Below are 15,437 nucleotides of genomic sequence, written 5' to 3' on the forward strand. Positions count from 1 at the left end.
CCAGGAACTCATCCTGCCTTTCCCAAGGAATTCATCCTGCCTTTCCCTGGGAGTTTATCCTGCCTTTCCCTGGATGTTTATCCTGCCTTTCCCTGGATGTTTATCCTGCCTTTCCCTGGGAGTTTATCCTGCCTTTCCCTGGATGTTTGTCCTGCCTTTCCCTGGATGTTTATCCTGCCTTTCCCTGGGAGTTTATCCTGCCTTTCCCAGCCCTGCTGCAGCATGTGGGATCTGCACCACCGCTGCAGAACTTTATCTGCCGCTCTGCAGGGAGGTTTGGGGCTGGCAGCGTCACCGCTGGGATATTTGGGATTCTCTGGGAGGTGAGGGATGTGCGGCACTCATCCCACACTCATTCAATGGGGAAACAAGAATAAAACCCCGCAGGCTTTGTGCAAGTCCCCAGCACGATTCGAGTGTGGTGTCATCGCCTCAGACAGAGTGGAAATTCTCTGCGAGCCAGGAATCTTTCACCGGAGCAATTAGCAGAGCATTTTAAAGAACAAATGCGATTGGAATCTCGGGATCCATTTGTGGATAGGGTTGAGGGTGAGTTCCCTGAATGGGTTCTTTGTTTTCCATCACTTTTTTAGGCTCAGCCAGTACACTCTGAGAGCAAGTGCTCTTCCCTCAGTGTGGTGACAGTCCTTGAAGTGTGTTTGAAATCCAGGGAAACCCTGGAGAGGATTTCTGGGTTGCTGCTCACCACCCCCCTGCCAGTGCTGTTATTTCCTGCTCTCTTGAAGGGACCAGGTGACCCAGGGCACTCTCGGGGCTGCTCTTCCCCGACTGCCACAGGGTAAAGGATTCCCACTGATCCCGAGCTCCTTTCCGCAGGTACCGGATAAATCCCAGCTGGGAGGACCCCTGGGAGGAGGAGCAGGATCTGATGGGATTAATTCATCCTCAAAACTTCCCATCCTTTCTCCTCTTTTCCCTTCCTTCCATCCCACTCCTGCCTTCTCCAGGACCCCCTTTCCCCGTTCCCCTGTGTCCTCCTCCATCCCCCGCTCACCCTCAGCTCTCACCCGCAGGGGCGATGCGGGCGCTGGGGATGGGCCGGTGCTGACCCCTGGCCTCGGGACAGCTCGGAGCGGCCGAGGATGCCTGCGGAGGGACCCGGGACTCCTCTCTGGACATAAGGGGTGGCCGAGGGAGAGACATGTGGGGACAGCGCCCTCCCAGCCGGCACAGATCTCCCTGCTCCGACACGAGCGGCGCTCACCATGGCCACAGCTTGGAGGCTCCTCACCTGGACCGTCACCCTCGGCCTGGCCGGCGGCACCTTCCCCGGCTCCAGCTTCCAGTCACAGGGTAGGGATGGGAGCCGTGGGATGGGATCCATGGGATCCATGGGATGGGATGGGATCCATGGGATCCATGGGATGGGATGGGATGGGATGGGATCCATGGGATCCATGGGATGGGATCCATGGGATGGGATGGGATGAGATCCATGGGATGAGATCCATGGGATGGGATGGGATCCATGGGATGGGATGGGATCCATGGGATCCATGGGATGGGATGAGATGAGATCCATGGGATGGGATGGGAACCATGGGATGGGATGGGATCCATGGGAACCATGGGATGGGATGGGATGGGAACCATGGGATGGGATCCATGGTATGAGATCCATGGAATGGGAACCATAGGATGGGATCCATGGGATTGGAACCATGGGATGGGATGGGAACCATGGGATGAGATCTGTGGGATGGGATGGGATCCATGGGATGGGAACCATGGGATGGGATGGGAACCATGGGATGAGATCTGTGGGATGGGATGGGATCCATGGGATGGGAACCATGGGATGGGATGGGATCCATGGGATGGGATGAGGAGCTGGATCGAGCCATGGGGAAAGGAACCTCAAGTCACCGGTGGAAAAGGAGCTGGATTCATTTCTGGGAAGGGGATCTGGATTCACCCCTGCTGGATCCACCCATGGAGAAGGGAGCTGGATCCACCCATGGGGAGAGGAGCAGTGTTCACCTGTGGGGAGAGGATCTGGATCCATCCATGGGAAAGGGAGATGGATCTGCTTGTAGGGAGAGGAGATGGATCCACCCCACTGCTGCTGGCAGAGCCCTCATGCTGGCCTGGGGAGGGACGGGGGGTGCAGGTGGAGACACCTCCAGCTCTGCTCCTGCCCAGCTCCTCCCACCCCTGGGAGTTTTCCATCAGTCTCCAAGGGCTGGAAGTGTTCTGCTCTCTGTGACTTTTGGCAGAATTCAGAGCAGCTGGGTCAGCCCAGGCCAGAGCAATGAGAGGCTGGGAAAGAAAGGAGGTGTGGTAGCAGCAGGGGCTGCTTCCCTTGCAGGGAGCAGCTCATCCTCGGCTGAGCAGAGGCTTTGTTGGCAGGAGCGTTGTGTGTGCATGGTCCTCGGCGTGCCCAGGGGTGGAGGGCGGTGCTGGGACACCCAAACCCTCTGTCCAGCTGAGCTGGGACAGGACTGTGCTGCTGGAGGAGCAGGGTTGGTTTGCACACACATTTTGGAAGTGTTTTTGTGCCCATCTGGTGTGTCGGTGTCTGAAGGACTCGTGTTTGAACAGTGTCACACTCAGGGACTGCAGGGAAAGGGGGATGTGGGGCTCTTGCCCATAGTTTGTGCTTTTGTACCTGATTTTATTCCAGGTTAGGAGTGAAGGGACTGGAAAATGGGCCTTGAGCCCAGCCTGGAGCACAAACACCCACAGACAACAAAGTTAAACTGATTAATGGTAACATTTTTAGGATTATTCCTTAAAAAGCAAGGTGAACAGTGCCACCAGAGGCGAGAGGAGTAGCACCTTTACTGTGCAAGGTGCTCAGACCCTGGCAGTGTCACTCACACAGCCAAAACCCCTCACCCCTCATGTGCCCCCATCAGCCGTGGCAGGGCCACAGCCGCGTTCCAGGGCTGCTGAGCAGAGCAGGCTGTGGTGACAGCACCGTGAGGTGGCTGGAGCAGCAGAGCTGGAAGAGGGACAGGAGCACCCTCAGTGTCCCGGGCTGGGCACAGGACAGGCAGGAGGGCAGCCAGCCCCAGCTGGGAGCTGGGCACGTTCTCCAGGCAGATGGGCATCCCAGGAGCACCCAGCTCCTGCTGCTGCTCTCCACAGACTCTGGCAGTGCCTGGGGGCTGCTCTGGGCATGTTCACGCCCTGCTCCACGTGCAGCCCCACTGTGGGATCAGCCCCATCCCAGCTCACAGCGCTGGGATCCCCCATGGGCTAACACAGCTCCATCAAACCCAGAATTAACGCCTGTGCTCCCCCAGGGCAGGTCCTGAGCAGCTCTGGGGGCAGCTCCCAGCCCCTGATGGTGCTGGGATGTGGTGCCATGGGATGGATGTGGTGTGTTGGGAGCACCACGCCAGGACTGCAGCTTGTCCTCTGCCCAGTCCCTGTCCCCTGCCCAGTCCCTGCTGCTCCAGGGGCCCCTTGTGCTGTCAGAGCTCTGTTTTTGGTGTCAGGCTGTCACCCAACACCTCACCAGGCTGCTGAGACGGTTCCTAATCCCCACAACACCCCTTGGAGAGCGTGAGGCTCTGTTATCTCCTGGAGCAGCTGCAGGGTGAAGGGCAGGGTTATCACCAGCCCCTGGCCCCAGGCACTCGCTGCAGGCAGCTCTGGAGCAGAGCCCTCGTGCCCCACGTGCCCCACTCCAGATCAGGGGATTTGGTTTATGCAGGAGAAAGATTAAGGTATCAGCCATGAGCTCTAATTTTAATCTTCGTGGGGAGGAGCAGCCTGGCACTGAAGGGCTCCCCAAGGCAGCAGAGAGGTTCGGATGTGGCCTGGACACTCAGGGTGCAGTTTGTAACAGCCCAGGGAACAGCTGGAATGGTTGGAACAACTCCCAGAGCAGCTGTGGCTGCCCCTGGATCCCTGGCAGTGCCCAAAGCCAGGCTGGACGGGGCTTGGAGCAGCCTGGGATGGTGGAAGGTGTCCCTGCCATGGCAGGGGTGGCACTGGATGGGCTTTGAGGTCCCTTCCCACTGAAACCATCCCAGGATTCTGGGAGTTGTGAGAGGATTCAGCTCATGCTCACAGTGCTGGATGGGTTTTAATGCAAAGGGAATTCCTGCCAGGAGCTTTAATTGTGGGGCCAGATCAGACATTCCCATTTTACAGAACATTCAGTGGGGCTCATCCCACTGTTCCCAGCTCAGAGGTGTACAAAGCACCCTTGGAAGGTGCAGTGAGGCTGCCACAGTGCCAGGGCAGCCTGAACCACGGGATTCCAGAGCATCCTCCGCAGCCATCCCTTGGGAATCGTGGCTGGGCTGCAGCTGGGGCTCCCCTTTGCCGACAGCACCGCAGCAAACATCTGCTTCCTCTCCGTGCTTGAGGGAACTCGTGAGGGAAGAACAAAACCCTCCCTCCCCCATCTCCCCTCCTCTCTCTCCTTCCTGCTCAGCCCCCCCTGTGCCCTTTCCCTTCCTGGGCCATCCCTGCTCCATCTCCACCAGAAAAGGGACCCCACGAGGTTCCTCCCCCCAGCCCTCCCCTCCTCCCTGCCAGCTTTCCCCTTTGCTGTCCCCCTGTGTCCCTCGGGGGTGCCCTGTCCTGTCCTGGGGAAAGGCTCAGAGCCTGCAGGGCACAGCCAGGGATGCTCAGAGGGACAGAGGGCACAGGAGGGAGAGGCTGTGGGCTGGAATATGGGGGGCAGGAGCAAGGCAGGGGGCAGGAAATGCAGGGATTGGGAATGTGTGCGATGTTGGGAGGATGACACAGGGTTAGGGGAGGGAGAGATCCAAATCTCTCAGGCTGAGCTAATCCTTTCCACCGCAGGGCAGAGGAGGCAGCTGTGACACTGGACAAGGACAGTGACTCCTGTGTTCTGAGCTGTCACATGGGTGGCGCTGGATACCGGGAATGTCAGATGGAGGTGGAATATTGGGGAGGAATTCTTCCCTGAGAGGGTGGAGGGAATTCCCAGAGGAGCTGTGGCTGCCCCTGGATCCCTGGAAGTGTCCAGGGTCAGGCTGGACAGGGTATGAAGCACCCTGAGGTAGTGAAGGTGTCCCTGGATGGGACTGGATGGGCTTTAAGGTCCCTTCCAACCCAAACCATTCCATGATTCCATTCCAGGATTATTTTTTCCATTTGAGGCATTCCCCCTCTAAAGCATCACTTCCCAATCCGTTCCTGTGGTGCTCAGCCCTGCTCCTGGGCTCTCCCCGTGCCTCGGTGTCCAGAGTGACATCCCTGAGGAGATCCCTGGCAGTGTCCAGCCCCCAACACCACCAGGTTCTCACACACCACCTCAGCCTCAGGCTCTGGATGGGTTTTTCCTCCTGGAAGTGTCTTCCAGGTCAGGATCAGAGTCTCCAGCCCGGAGTCCCAGGTGCTTTGCAGCCACAGCGAGCACAAACCACCCTCTGATTCACTCTTTTCCAAGCCCACATGGACAGCAAAGAGGCAAAAAGGAAAACAAAACACTTCTGACAGAAAATATTTCCAAGCCTGAAGTCATTTCTAAGTGCAAAAAGTCACCCTTGTTTGCCCAGCCCCATCACAGGGACACAGGAAAGCTGGAGCACGGGAAATTAAAAACCTTATAATCAATTCTGGCAGAGGTGCCAGCAGTGCCTGTGGTCAGGAAGGACGGGAGCTCACCCCTAATCCCAGAGGGTTGTCCTGTTCCTGGTAGCCAAGGAAACCACTCTGGGAAGCAGGAAAAGGAAATTTCCCAGTGCTGCCCCGTGGTGAGGGTGCAGTTTGGAGCTCTGAAGGAGGAGGTTGTGGAGCCAGGTAAAATTCAGCCACCCTGAGCACCCCAAAGCAGCCGGGCCCCTCCTGCTGGCTTAGGAAACAGCAACAAAGGGGATGCAGAAAGGAAAACTTTTCCAGAGGGAACAGAGGGAAAATCCCTTCCCATGAGGGCTCAGGAGGCTCAGACCCTCCAGGCACGAGCGGTTCAGGAGGACACTCAGTGAGAAGGAGCTGTCCTGGTCCAGCACACGGATATTCCCCATCCTCAGCCCCCACCTGAGGGCTGTCAGACAGAGCCAGATCCCTGCTCAGATCCCATCTGGCAGTCCCTGGCACGTTTTCCTTTGGAAGGGAGGAGGTTCTGCCCGGGTTGCAGGGTGCCAGTTTGTTTGACAGCCTGCAGAGCTGCATTGCTGTGCGAGCACAGGGGCTGGGGACAGTGGCCTTGTCACAGCACAGCCTGGCTGGCACCACAGGGGCCCAGCTCAAGGGCCCCAGGAGGAGCTGCTAAGCCAGGCTGAGGTGATAAAAACCAATCCAGGGAGCTGGGAAAGAGGGGTGGGGTCACAGACAGGGACCTGGCTGGGGAATTGGGATGTCTGACTTCTTCTCCTGCTCATTTTCAGCACCACTGGAGGAGTTCTGGTTGCCCTGTCTTATTTTGATACCAAAATTGGCATTTCAAGGACTCTGTGTCCCTGCAGCCCTGACTGGGGAGGTTGGGGTGGTGCTGTTGTTTTGTGTTCTCAGAGCCAGCAGCTCCCTGTGGCAGCTGCAGAGGTCCTGAGGAACTCAGGGAGACTTTTCTCCTGAGCCATTGTCACCCCAAGCTCCTTCTGCCTCCTTTTGAAGAGACCTCATTGCTGGGTCTGTTCCTGGAAGGATCTGGGTTAAAATAACCCTCCAAAGCTCAGAGCTGGACTCTGCAGTACTTGGATTCCCTCTGCCTGGTGGAGATGAAAGGATTTGGGATACTCCAGGTCCAGAGCCACAATCGGGGTGTCCTGAAGGGCCCTTTGGGCCAGGCTGTTCCCCCCCATCACCAGCAGAGGAAAAAGTAGCATTCCAAGGCTCTGCAGGCTGCAGTGTTTGGGGAAGTTTGGGGAACTTCCCAAGGCTCCCACAGGCTGGGCAGAGCCTTGGGATTCCAGTTTTTGAATTGGAAAAACTGGCTGTGGCTGTGCTGGGGCTGGCATTGCTGGCTGTCCTGCTCCCTCTGTAGGCTGCCATTCCCACGCGTGTCCTTCCCTCCCCAGAGGAATTCCTCTCCAGCTTGGATCACTATGAGATCGCCTTCCCCATCCAAGTGGACCAGAACGGGGAGTTCCTCACCTTTGACATGCGCCGGCAGCTGAAGCCGCGGCCCCGGCGCTCCCTGCCCTACGAGCCCTCGGAGCAGCAGGTCTTCTACAAAGTCTCTGCCCACCACACCCAGTTCCTGCTCAACCTGACCCTGCACTCCAACCTGCTGGCCGAGCACTTCACCGTGGAGTACTGGAAGCGGGATGGCATGGACTGGCAGCACGACTTCCACGAGGACTGCCACTACGCCGGCCACCTGCAGGACCAGTACCTCAGCTCCAAGGTGGCCATCAGCAACTGCAATGGGCTGGTGAGTCTGGTTTGGCTGGCCAGGGGTGGTGCCAACAGCTTTGATCCTCCAGCAGGTGGATCCACGTGGTGGGAAAAGCTTGGGGTTGGTGGCGAGCAGAGATATTCCACGCTGGAATCCATCACGATCTGCGGAGGGTGTGGTCATCCCTGGTCACATCCGCAGGGTTCCTGATCTGTGTGTCACTTCCAGTCCAGTTTCTGGGCATTTTCCCATTGATTTTGATTGGAATGGGATAATCCTGGATACCCAGACCTGGCTCTCACCGAGTTCTTCCAACAGCAAAGAATGTTTTGCGTGTGCTGGTGAGGAAGAAGCACAGGAGTGCAGGGACTTCACAGCCCTGCTGGAATGTCATGAGTGCATCCAGATCCTTCCAACTGCAGATGCACTCCTGGGGATCCCAGATGCTTCTGTCCATTTTTCAGGAGCTAAAAAAATGTCACTTGTGAGGGGAAAAGACCTGAAATAATCAGTTTTTCAATATGAAAAAGGGAACATCAAGAAGGGGACAGGGTGGCATTTCCTCAAAACCAGCAAGGCTGCAGGAAGGAGGGTGGGAATGGTTGATTTTCCAAGTCCTGGCAGCTCAAACTGAACATCCCAGTCCTAAATATCAGCAAGGGACCTTAGTGGTGGACATCAGTGTAAGAACAGCTGAGCTCTGGAGTAGGTTGCTTGGAGAGGGAGAGATCTGGGGAGATCTTTAGGAGCAGGCCAGACAAAAGGCTCTCAGAGCCCCTCCAGGTATGATTCATTGGCTCTCCCAGCCCTGGGAATAGACTGAGGATTTCCATCCCTATTTTTCTGTGATTGTGTGATATTTCTGGCTCGCACAGCACATTTCCTGATCTGCCAGATGGAGGGATGGAGCAAACATATCCCATGAGTGGATCCCAAGGCTGATGGCTCCCTTGGAGGGGTAGAAAAAGGCTCTCTAGGCCAGGTTCATATTTCTGCTCCTTGCAGCATTCTGGAAGAGCTTCCAAAAGGGAATGAATTCCCGTTTGATTTACTGCTGGGTGACCCTGCCAGAACAGTGCTGTGGGTTATTAACAGAAATGAGAATCTGACTCATTATATCAGAGTCTAAAGTTTCCAGCTCACAGCCAACAATCTGAGCTGCACAAACTCCTGGTTCCCGAGCCCTTTGTTCCGACACGGGAACTCTGCTCCGGATTTCGTGGTGCTCACAAAGGGTGGGCTGGGTGCTGCTGGCTCCGGAGGAATCTGGCATCCCCCTGCCCTCCCACTCCTTGGGGAAAGCACTTGGAACTGGGAGAATTCCATCCCCAGGCTGTGTTTAGCTCTGGAGAGGCACCAAGGCCTGCCTGGAGGAAAATGCAGCCAGGCACAGAGAGGGACGGGGTCATCCAAGGAGCTCTCCTCTCCTGAACTCCGTCCTTCTGCCCTCCAGGGCTGTGACACAGCGAGGACGGGGGGAGGAGGGCCTTGGGGTCAGTGAGGACAACGGGGTTGAGGATTCAGGCAAGAGGAGGCTGGAATGTTTGTAGCTGCTAGAGAGGGGCTGGACTTGCCATGGGAGGTGTTTTGAGCGCTCTGGGTGGCCGCTAACCGCTGATCCACTCGTGCCACCCCTCATCCCCAGCAGGCTCGGCTCCAGGAGGGCGTCACCCATCCTGGAAGGGACAGAAGAGAGTCCCCAGGGGCAGGTTCCTGCTGGGGGGGGCACTGCACTGCCCCACCTTTGCAGGTGATGCCGCACTGGGCACAAACGGGACCTGGGATGGTTACGGGGTGAGCTGAGCACGAGGAGGAGGGAAAGGGAAGATTGTGAACACAGCAGTGAGCTCCAGGCCACCCTCCTGTCCTCCAGCTCCCACATCCCTCAGGAATTCCCGTGCCTGCAAGGTTTGGTTTTGAAGCATTTTGAACATCCCCAGCACAGCTCTCACAGCACATCAGCTGTGACACTCTCCCACTGACTCCTCTTCCCAACACCTGGATGTTCCAGACACTCCCACTGACTCCTCTTCCCAACACCTGGATGTTCCAGACACTCCCACTGACTCCTCTTCCCAACACCTGGATGTTCCAGACACTCCCACTGACTCCTCTTCCCAACACCTGGATGTTCCAGACACTCCCACTGACTCCTCTTCCCAGCCACAGGCACTGTCACCCTGGCCTGAGGGCAGGCAGGGTGCAGGGCTCACCCCACTCATCCCCCACACCCTGCTGGGCTTCAGGCTCAGCCAGGGGAAAGTCTCCCAGTTTCCAGAGTCACAGAATCACGGAATATCCTGAGCTGGAAAGGACCCACAGAGATATCAAAGTCCATCCTGGTCCTGCACAGGACAGCCCCAGTCCCACCTCATGGCCTTTGTTGGAAGCAAAGGGTGACATGGTCCATTTTCAAAAATACTCCACATCTTGAGCTACCAGAGGGGCCAAGCAGCTGGAAGGCTCCAGGGAGCAGCCCAGGCAGCTTTGCCTCAGCCAGGAGCTGGAATCCCTGCTGGAATCCCTGCATTTCATCCCTTGAGCTGCGAGAAATCCCAAGGATCCATCATGTCCAACCATCAAAAAATCACAGCCAGGAGAAAACAACAAGCAGAGAAGTGCCTTTCTTTTCCCTCTTGTGTCAGAGGAACAGCCAGAAGGCCAGGTCTTCATCAGAGAATCCCAGAATGGTTTGGGTTGGGATGGACCTGAAAATTCATCTCATTCCGCACCCTGACAAGGGCAGGGACACCTTCTTCTCTCCCACGTTGCTCCAAACCCTGTCCAGCATGGCCTTGGACACTTCCAGGGATCCAGAGGCAGCTTTCCTGGGGAGCCCCCTGAGCCCAGCATGAACAGGAGTGCCTGGAGGGACCCAGATGAGGAGGGATGGAGCCAGAAGGCCCCGCTGTCACACCTCCAGGAGCTGTGAGAGCCGGCCCCAGGCCGTGGCTGTGCCTTTCCCAAGTGTGCTGTGAGCTGACAGTGCAAATCCTCCTTGCTCTGCAGCTGACCTGAGTGAATCATACACAGGATATCCAGTCCAGCTCCCCCACAAACCACAGAGCTCTCCCAGGACCTCTCACCGCCCCCTTTACCAGCCCAGTGTGATGTCCAGCGCCCTGCCCTCAGAGCTCAGCCCCTGGGGTCAGCCATGGGACAACTTCCAGACTCCTGTGACATCCAAGCCTTGCTGCTGGAAGGTGCCAGGCAGGCCTGGAGCCTCTGCAGAGGCTGGGGTGAGAACATCCCTTCTGCAGCGGGATGGATTTGGGGCAGGACATGCTCTCCCCCAGGTGCCTGGGCTGGGGGTGACCTCCTTCCCCCCATCCTGCAAAGCCAGCAGCCTTTCCATCCTTTCCATCCTTTCCATCCATCACATCCTTCCCATCCTTCCCATCCTTTCCAACCTTTCCATCCTTCCCATCCTTTTCATCCTTCCCATCCTTCCCAGCCTTCTCATCCTTCCCATCCTTTCCATCCTTCCCATCCATCACATCCTTCCCATCCTTCCCAGCCTTTCCATCCTTTCCATTCTTCCCAGCATTTCCATCCTTCCCATCCTTTCCATCCTTCCCATCCATCCCAGCTGGCTCTGCTGGCACTCAGCTCCCCGCAGGAGCCCGGCCAGGGTAACCTCACAGTACCTCGCTTGTGTTTGAGGAGGTGGAGCCGAGCCAAGAGCAGCAGAGCCCGGAGCAGGAGGAAATCCCCCGGCACTCAGGGCTGGGGATTCACCGCTCACACACTGCCCCGATTGAGCTCCACACCGGGAGGGGACAGGGACAGCCCCACCTGTCCCCCCGGAGAGGCTCTCCCCACCCACACCCCCCAGAGCGGCTGGGCCAGCTGGTTCTTCCATGGAGGGGCCTCAGGATGTTCCACAGGGACAGAATTTCTACTCCTCATCCTGGCAGAGGTGGCTCCTGTCCCTCGGGCACAGAGGGAGCTGGAAGAGCGCTGTCACATCCGAGGGACACCTCTGGTGGCAGGACAGGGATGACAGCTGGGAATTTTCACTCCTGGGCTTTTGGAATCGTGTTTGAGCCATGTCAGGCTCATTTCTGTGCCTCGCTCGCTTGTTGGTGATGGGACACCACATTCCTTGGAGAAGCTCAGTGCCAGGAATTGGGATGGAGCTCCTGTTGGGCTCCCAGAAACTCGTGGTGCTGCTCAGACCTTTCGGGCAGAGGGAATGTTGCTGTGAGGGTGGAGAGGAGGGACCCTCAAGTGCGTGGTGGGTTTGGTGATCACCCCCCTGGGATCTGCTCCTCCTGGCTGTCACTGTCCCACAGGTGGATCCACTCAGACAGTAAAGCCTGAGACTCAGCCAAAGAACAACAAACTAAAACAAACAAGGGTGCAAACCCGAGATGATCTCACTGAATGGCCAGCCCGAGGTGCACAAGGGGCTGGGATGCCCCGTCCAGTGGCTCTGCTGGTGGCCTCTGCTTAATCAGCCTTCAGATTTTAAACATTTGGGGAGTTTCCCAAAGCCTCTGGGTATTTACCCCTCTCTGCAGCTCTGAGTTCCCAGCTGCTGGGGATGGCCCTGAGCTGCTTGGAAAGGTTTTTTGGGGTGGCCGAGCTCAGAGCTGAGTGCTGCTGTGTCTGAAGGGGTTTTTGGGATCCCACAGGGATCCCACTGAGACCGAGTGGGTGGAATAGGAAACAACTCATTCATAACTCAGCAAGGCAAGGCTGTGATTTCCAGAGGACTTTAGTGAACACAGATGTCCCAAGGCATCCACCACCATCTGGCTGGCTTTCCTCTGCTCCGTGGGTTCCTGTAGTTCAGTGCTTGTGCAGGATTCCTCCACAGCTTTTGTCAGTCCCCAGAAATTCGGGGATAATCAGCCAAAACCTCCCCACGAGGAGGAGAACGTCCCCCAGTTCTCTGAGCACCTCGGTCATTGCCTCCCTCTGTTCCCTCCTGCAGCACGGGGTGATCGTGGCGGATGAGGAGGAATATTTCATCGAGCCCCTGAGCCCTGGAGCCAACGTCAGCGCGGGGGGTGAGGGCAAGGGCAGCCCCCACGTCGTGTACAAGCGCTCGTCCCTGCAGTACCCTCACATGGACGCGGCCTGCGGAGTGATGGGTAGGTGCCCCCGCCACTTCCTCCTCAATCCAGCCCCAAACAGGCTGGGAAAATCCTGCCACAACAGGATTGTCCACTCTGCTCCACGTGGCAAAGAACCAAACTTATCTCCTGAATTTGGGATTTTTCTGTGTTTGCTTTTACCCACTTCTGGTGGCTTTGGGAAGCTGCCGTCCTCTCCTCCTCACAGCAGGGCTTTAAAATCTGTAAACAGAGCTTGGAATAGAAGAGAAAAAAACACCTCTTGTTTTTCTTCAGAAGAATCCTCCCAGATTTGGCCAGTTTGCAGAGTATTGGGAAATCACAGCTCACATGTGCTCAGCACAGCCTTGGCCTCGGGCTTTGGTCACTGCAGGTCCTGTCGGTGCTGGGGTGATGCTGCTGCTGATGGGGACCAGGTGGAAAAGGGCCTTGCAGGGTGGGATGTGGGGCCTGGCCCATCACAGGGGGCTCTGGGGGATGTTCAGGGAGAATGGTGACAGCACATCAACCCCATTTCTGCACCTTCTGACCTCCAAAAGGACACACAATCATCTGCCCTGGCCTCTCCCCGTGTGCCCCTCTGGCCCTTGCCCTTCCCTCCAGTCTGTCCCAGAGCTGGCTGGAATCCCTGCTCCTTGTGAACAGGCAGAGTTTCACCATCTACCCAAAACGTTTTAGGCCCAGAGAATGCCCCTCCCTCAGTTCAGAGAGGCTGAGGGGAGCTGCCGTCCCTGCAGGGTCTGGTGGCTTCTCCTGGATCAGTCTGTGGGAACAGAGCAGAGCTCTGACTGCTCCTGTTCGGGTCTCACTGCAGGGTGTCCATCCACTGCCCCAGCAGTGACACTTGGCCAGAGAAGGAGTCTGTCACCTTCTCTGAGTGTCCCCAGACCCACCAGCATCTCTGGAGCCACCCTGTGCTCCCCTGGCCTCCGCCCAGCCCAGCCCCCTGAGCCACACGGGGTGAAGCTCCAGCAGCCTCCCCTCCTGCTGAGGCTTTGCCACATTCCCCAGCTTCCAGAAATAATTTAGCCCTCTCCTAATTGCTTCTTGGAAAGCAGAGATGTGCAGTGGGAGCCACAGGCCAAAGGGAGCTTGGAACAACCACAGTGCAATGGCCCCAGCAAGGCCACCCCGTCCCCAACCCTGTCCTGTCCTGCCCAGCACCCCTGAACACCCCCAGGAGCTCCCCTGGATCGCTGGAGGAGCTGGGAGCTTCTGGGGCTGCCTGAGGTCTGCCCACGTTCCCAGCCTCACTGGATGTGATGATCCAGCCTCAGAGCAGGAGAAAGGATCCAGCTGGGTGTGCTGGGAGGGCAGGAGCAGGGCTGGAGTCTCCCAGTCACCTCCCCATCCTGTGGAGTTCTCCAGGCAGGGAATTTGGAGCTGCTGGGGACATCCCCAGGCTCAGGGGTGCTCCAGCAGCACTTGAAGCAAAGTCCCACAAAGCTGCTGCTGCTGCTCAGGCTGTAGCCCTTCCTGTGCTGGAAAAGACAAGTCCTAAAGCCAGGTCCTGGCAGGAAAAGGAAAGCGGGAAGGGTCTGCAAGGGTTTCATTTTCAGGTTGTGGCTGTGTGGTCTCTAAAGCCACCCCGGGCAGAGGTGAGGGCAGGGCTGTGCGGCCAGGAGGGGTTTGGGGCTGCGCTGGGCTGGGCACAGATCTGCTGGCAGGAGGGGACCGGAGGGCAGGGGAGGTGCCAGCAGGACTGGCAGGAGCCTGGGGACAGCCCTGGACTGCCTTTGGGACAATTTCTGGGTCCACACGTGGTGCACAAATCACAGAATCACAGAATGAAGTCGGTTGGAAATGACTTTTAAGATTCTCTAGTCCAACCTGTGACCTAACACCTCCTCATCACCTAAACCCTGGCACTGAGAGCCACATCCAGGCTTCCTTTAAACACTTCCAGGACTCCACCACCTCCCTGGGCAGATGATTCCACTGCCCAATCACTCCGTGAGGAATTTTTTTCCGACATTTAGCCTGAACTTCCCCTGGTGCAGCTTAAGAGCTCCTCCACGGCCTTTCCTCCCCTCCAACCCCTCTCCTCACCCCTGTGAGCCAGGAGCTCCTGCCCCAGGGCATCAGAACCATCTGTTCCCTCCTCAGACGAGAAGCCCTGGAAGGGGAGGCACTGGTGGCTGAGGACACTGAAACCCTCCCCTCTGAAGCCATCGGGCAACCACAGCCAGCGGGGGCAGCTGCCCCTCAAGAGGTCGGTGAGCACCGAGCGCTACGTGGAGACCCTGGTGGTGGCTGACAAGATGATGGTGGGCTACCACGGCCGCAGGGACATCGAGCAGTACATCCTGGCCATCATGAATATTGTAAGTGTTATACCCGCACCAGGAGCCTGGCGGGCTGGGGGAAAACCTCATCACCCCGAAAGTCCCTGTTGGGAAAAGGAGATTTTCCTGCACGAAGCGGGATGGGGATGCAGGGGGGGATTGGATCCGCTCCAGGCTGGTGGTGCCTTCTCCTCAGGCTCGGAGCAAGGCTTTGGGGTCAAAAATCCTGCCAGGCTGAGGCTGCTGAGCAGTGGGACCCCAGAGCCTGGAGAGGTAAACTCTGGCCTGTCTGACCCCGGGCTGTGAGAACAAAAGCCTTTCTTTGATCAGCATCTCTCAGCTCAAATTAGCATTGCAAATGCGGCCAGGCAAGCTGAGAAACACATGGGAAAGCATAAGGACGGGGAGCTCTCACGCTTGGGGGCTGAGCAGGGAGAGAGAGGGGCTGCAGAAATCCCCCCGAGCTGTGGTTCTGGTTCGGGGCACTGCTGGCAGCAGGGTACCAGGCTGGATGCCTGAACAGCCTGAATTGGCCGCGCTGGATCCTCCTGTGAGGTGAGATGGGTTTGGAAGTTATCCATCAACCCTCTGAAAGGCCCTCTGTGACGGCTCTTTGTCCCGTCCTCCGCAGGATCGCTTCTCATGCTTTGCATTTCTAAAGCCGACGCCAGATTTTCAAACAATCCCGGTTCGAGCTGCTCCGAAACACCCGCGGCACATTCCCGAGGGATCTGTGGCCTCCCTAATCCCGAGGGATGCTGTGGCCTCCCTAATCCAGAGGGATGC

The 15,437-nt window shown here is 57.5% G+C and overlaps 1 protein-coding gene across 2 annotated transcripts in view; it reads left to right on the top strand.

The window, feature by feature from the left end:
- Positions 1 to 15,437, top strand: part of ADAMTS10 (ADAM metallopeptidase with thrombospondin type 1 motif 10) — a 64,803-nt gene that overhangs the window by 13,405 nt on the left and 35,961 nt on the right. Inside the window, exons 1-5 of one of the 2 annotated variants that reach the window (XM_086862356.1) lie at positions 196 to 549; positions 1,035 to 1,314; positions 6,966 to 7,321; positions 12,225 to 12,384; positions 14,473 to 14,690. In XM_086862356.1, coding sequence (XP_086718482.1) covers positions 1,227 to 1,314; positions 6,966 to 7,321; positions 12,225 to 12,384; positions 14,473 to 14,690 — 822 coding nt within the window. In that variant the 5' untranslated portion in view covers positions 196 to 549; positions 1,035 to 1,226. Of the gene's footprint in view, positions 1 to 195; positions 550 to 1,034; positions 1,315 to 6,965; positions 7,322 to 12,224; positions 12,385 to 14,472; positions 14,691 to 15,437 lie in introns of those variants that run through there. The other variant, XM_086862355.1, reaches the window with a different exon arrangement.

Source organism: Cyanistes caeruleus, chromosome 25, assembly GCF_971803275.1.
Source record: "Cyanistes caeruleus chromosome 25, bCyaCae1.hap1.1, whole genome shotgun sequence".
NCBI classification, from domain to species: Eukaryota; Metazoa; Chordata; class Aves; order Passeriformes; family Paridae; genus Cyanistes; species Cyanistes caeruleus.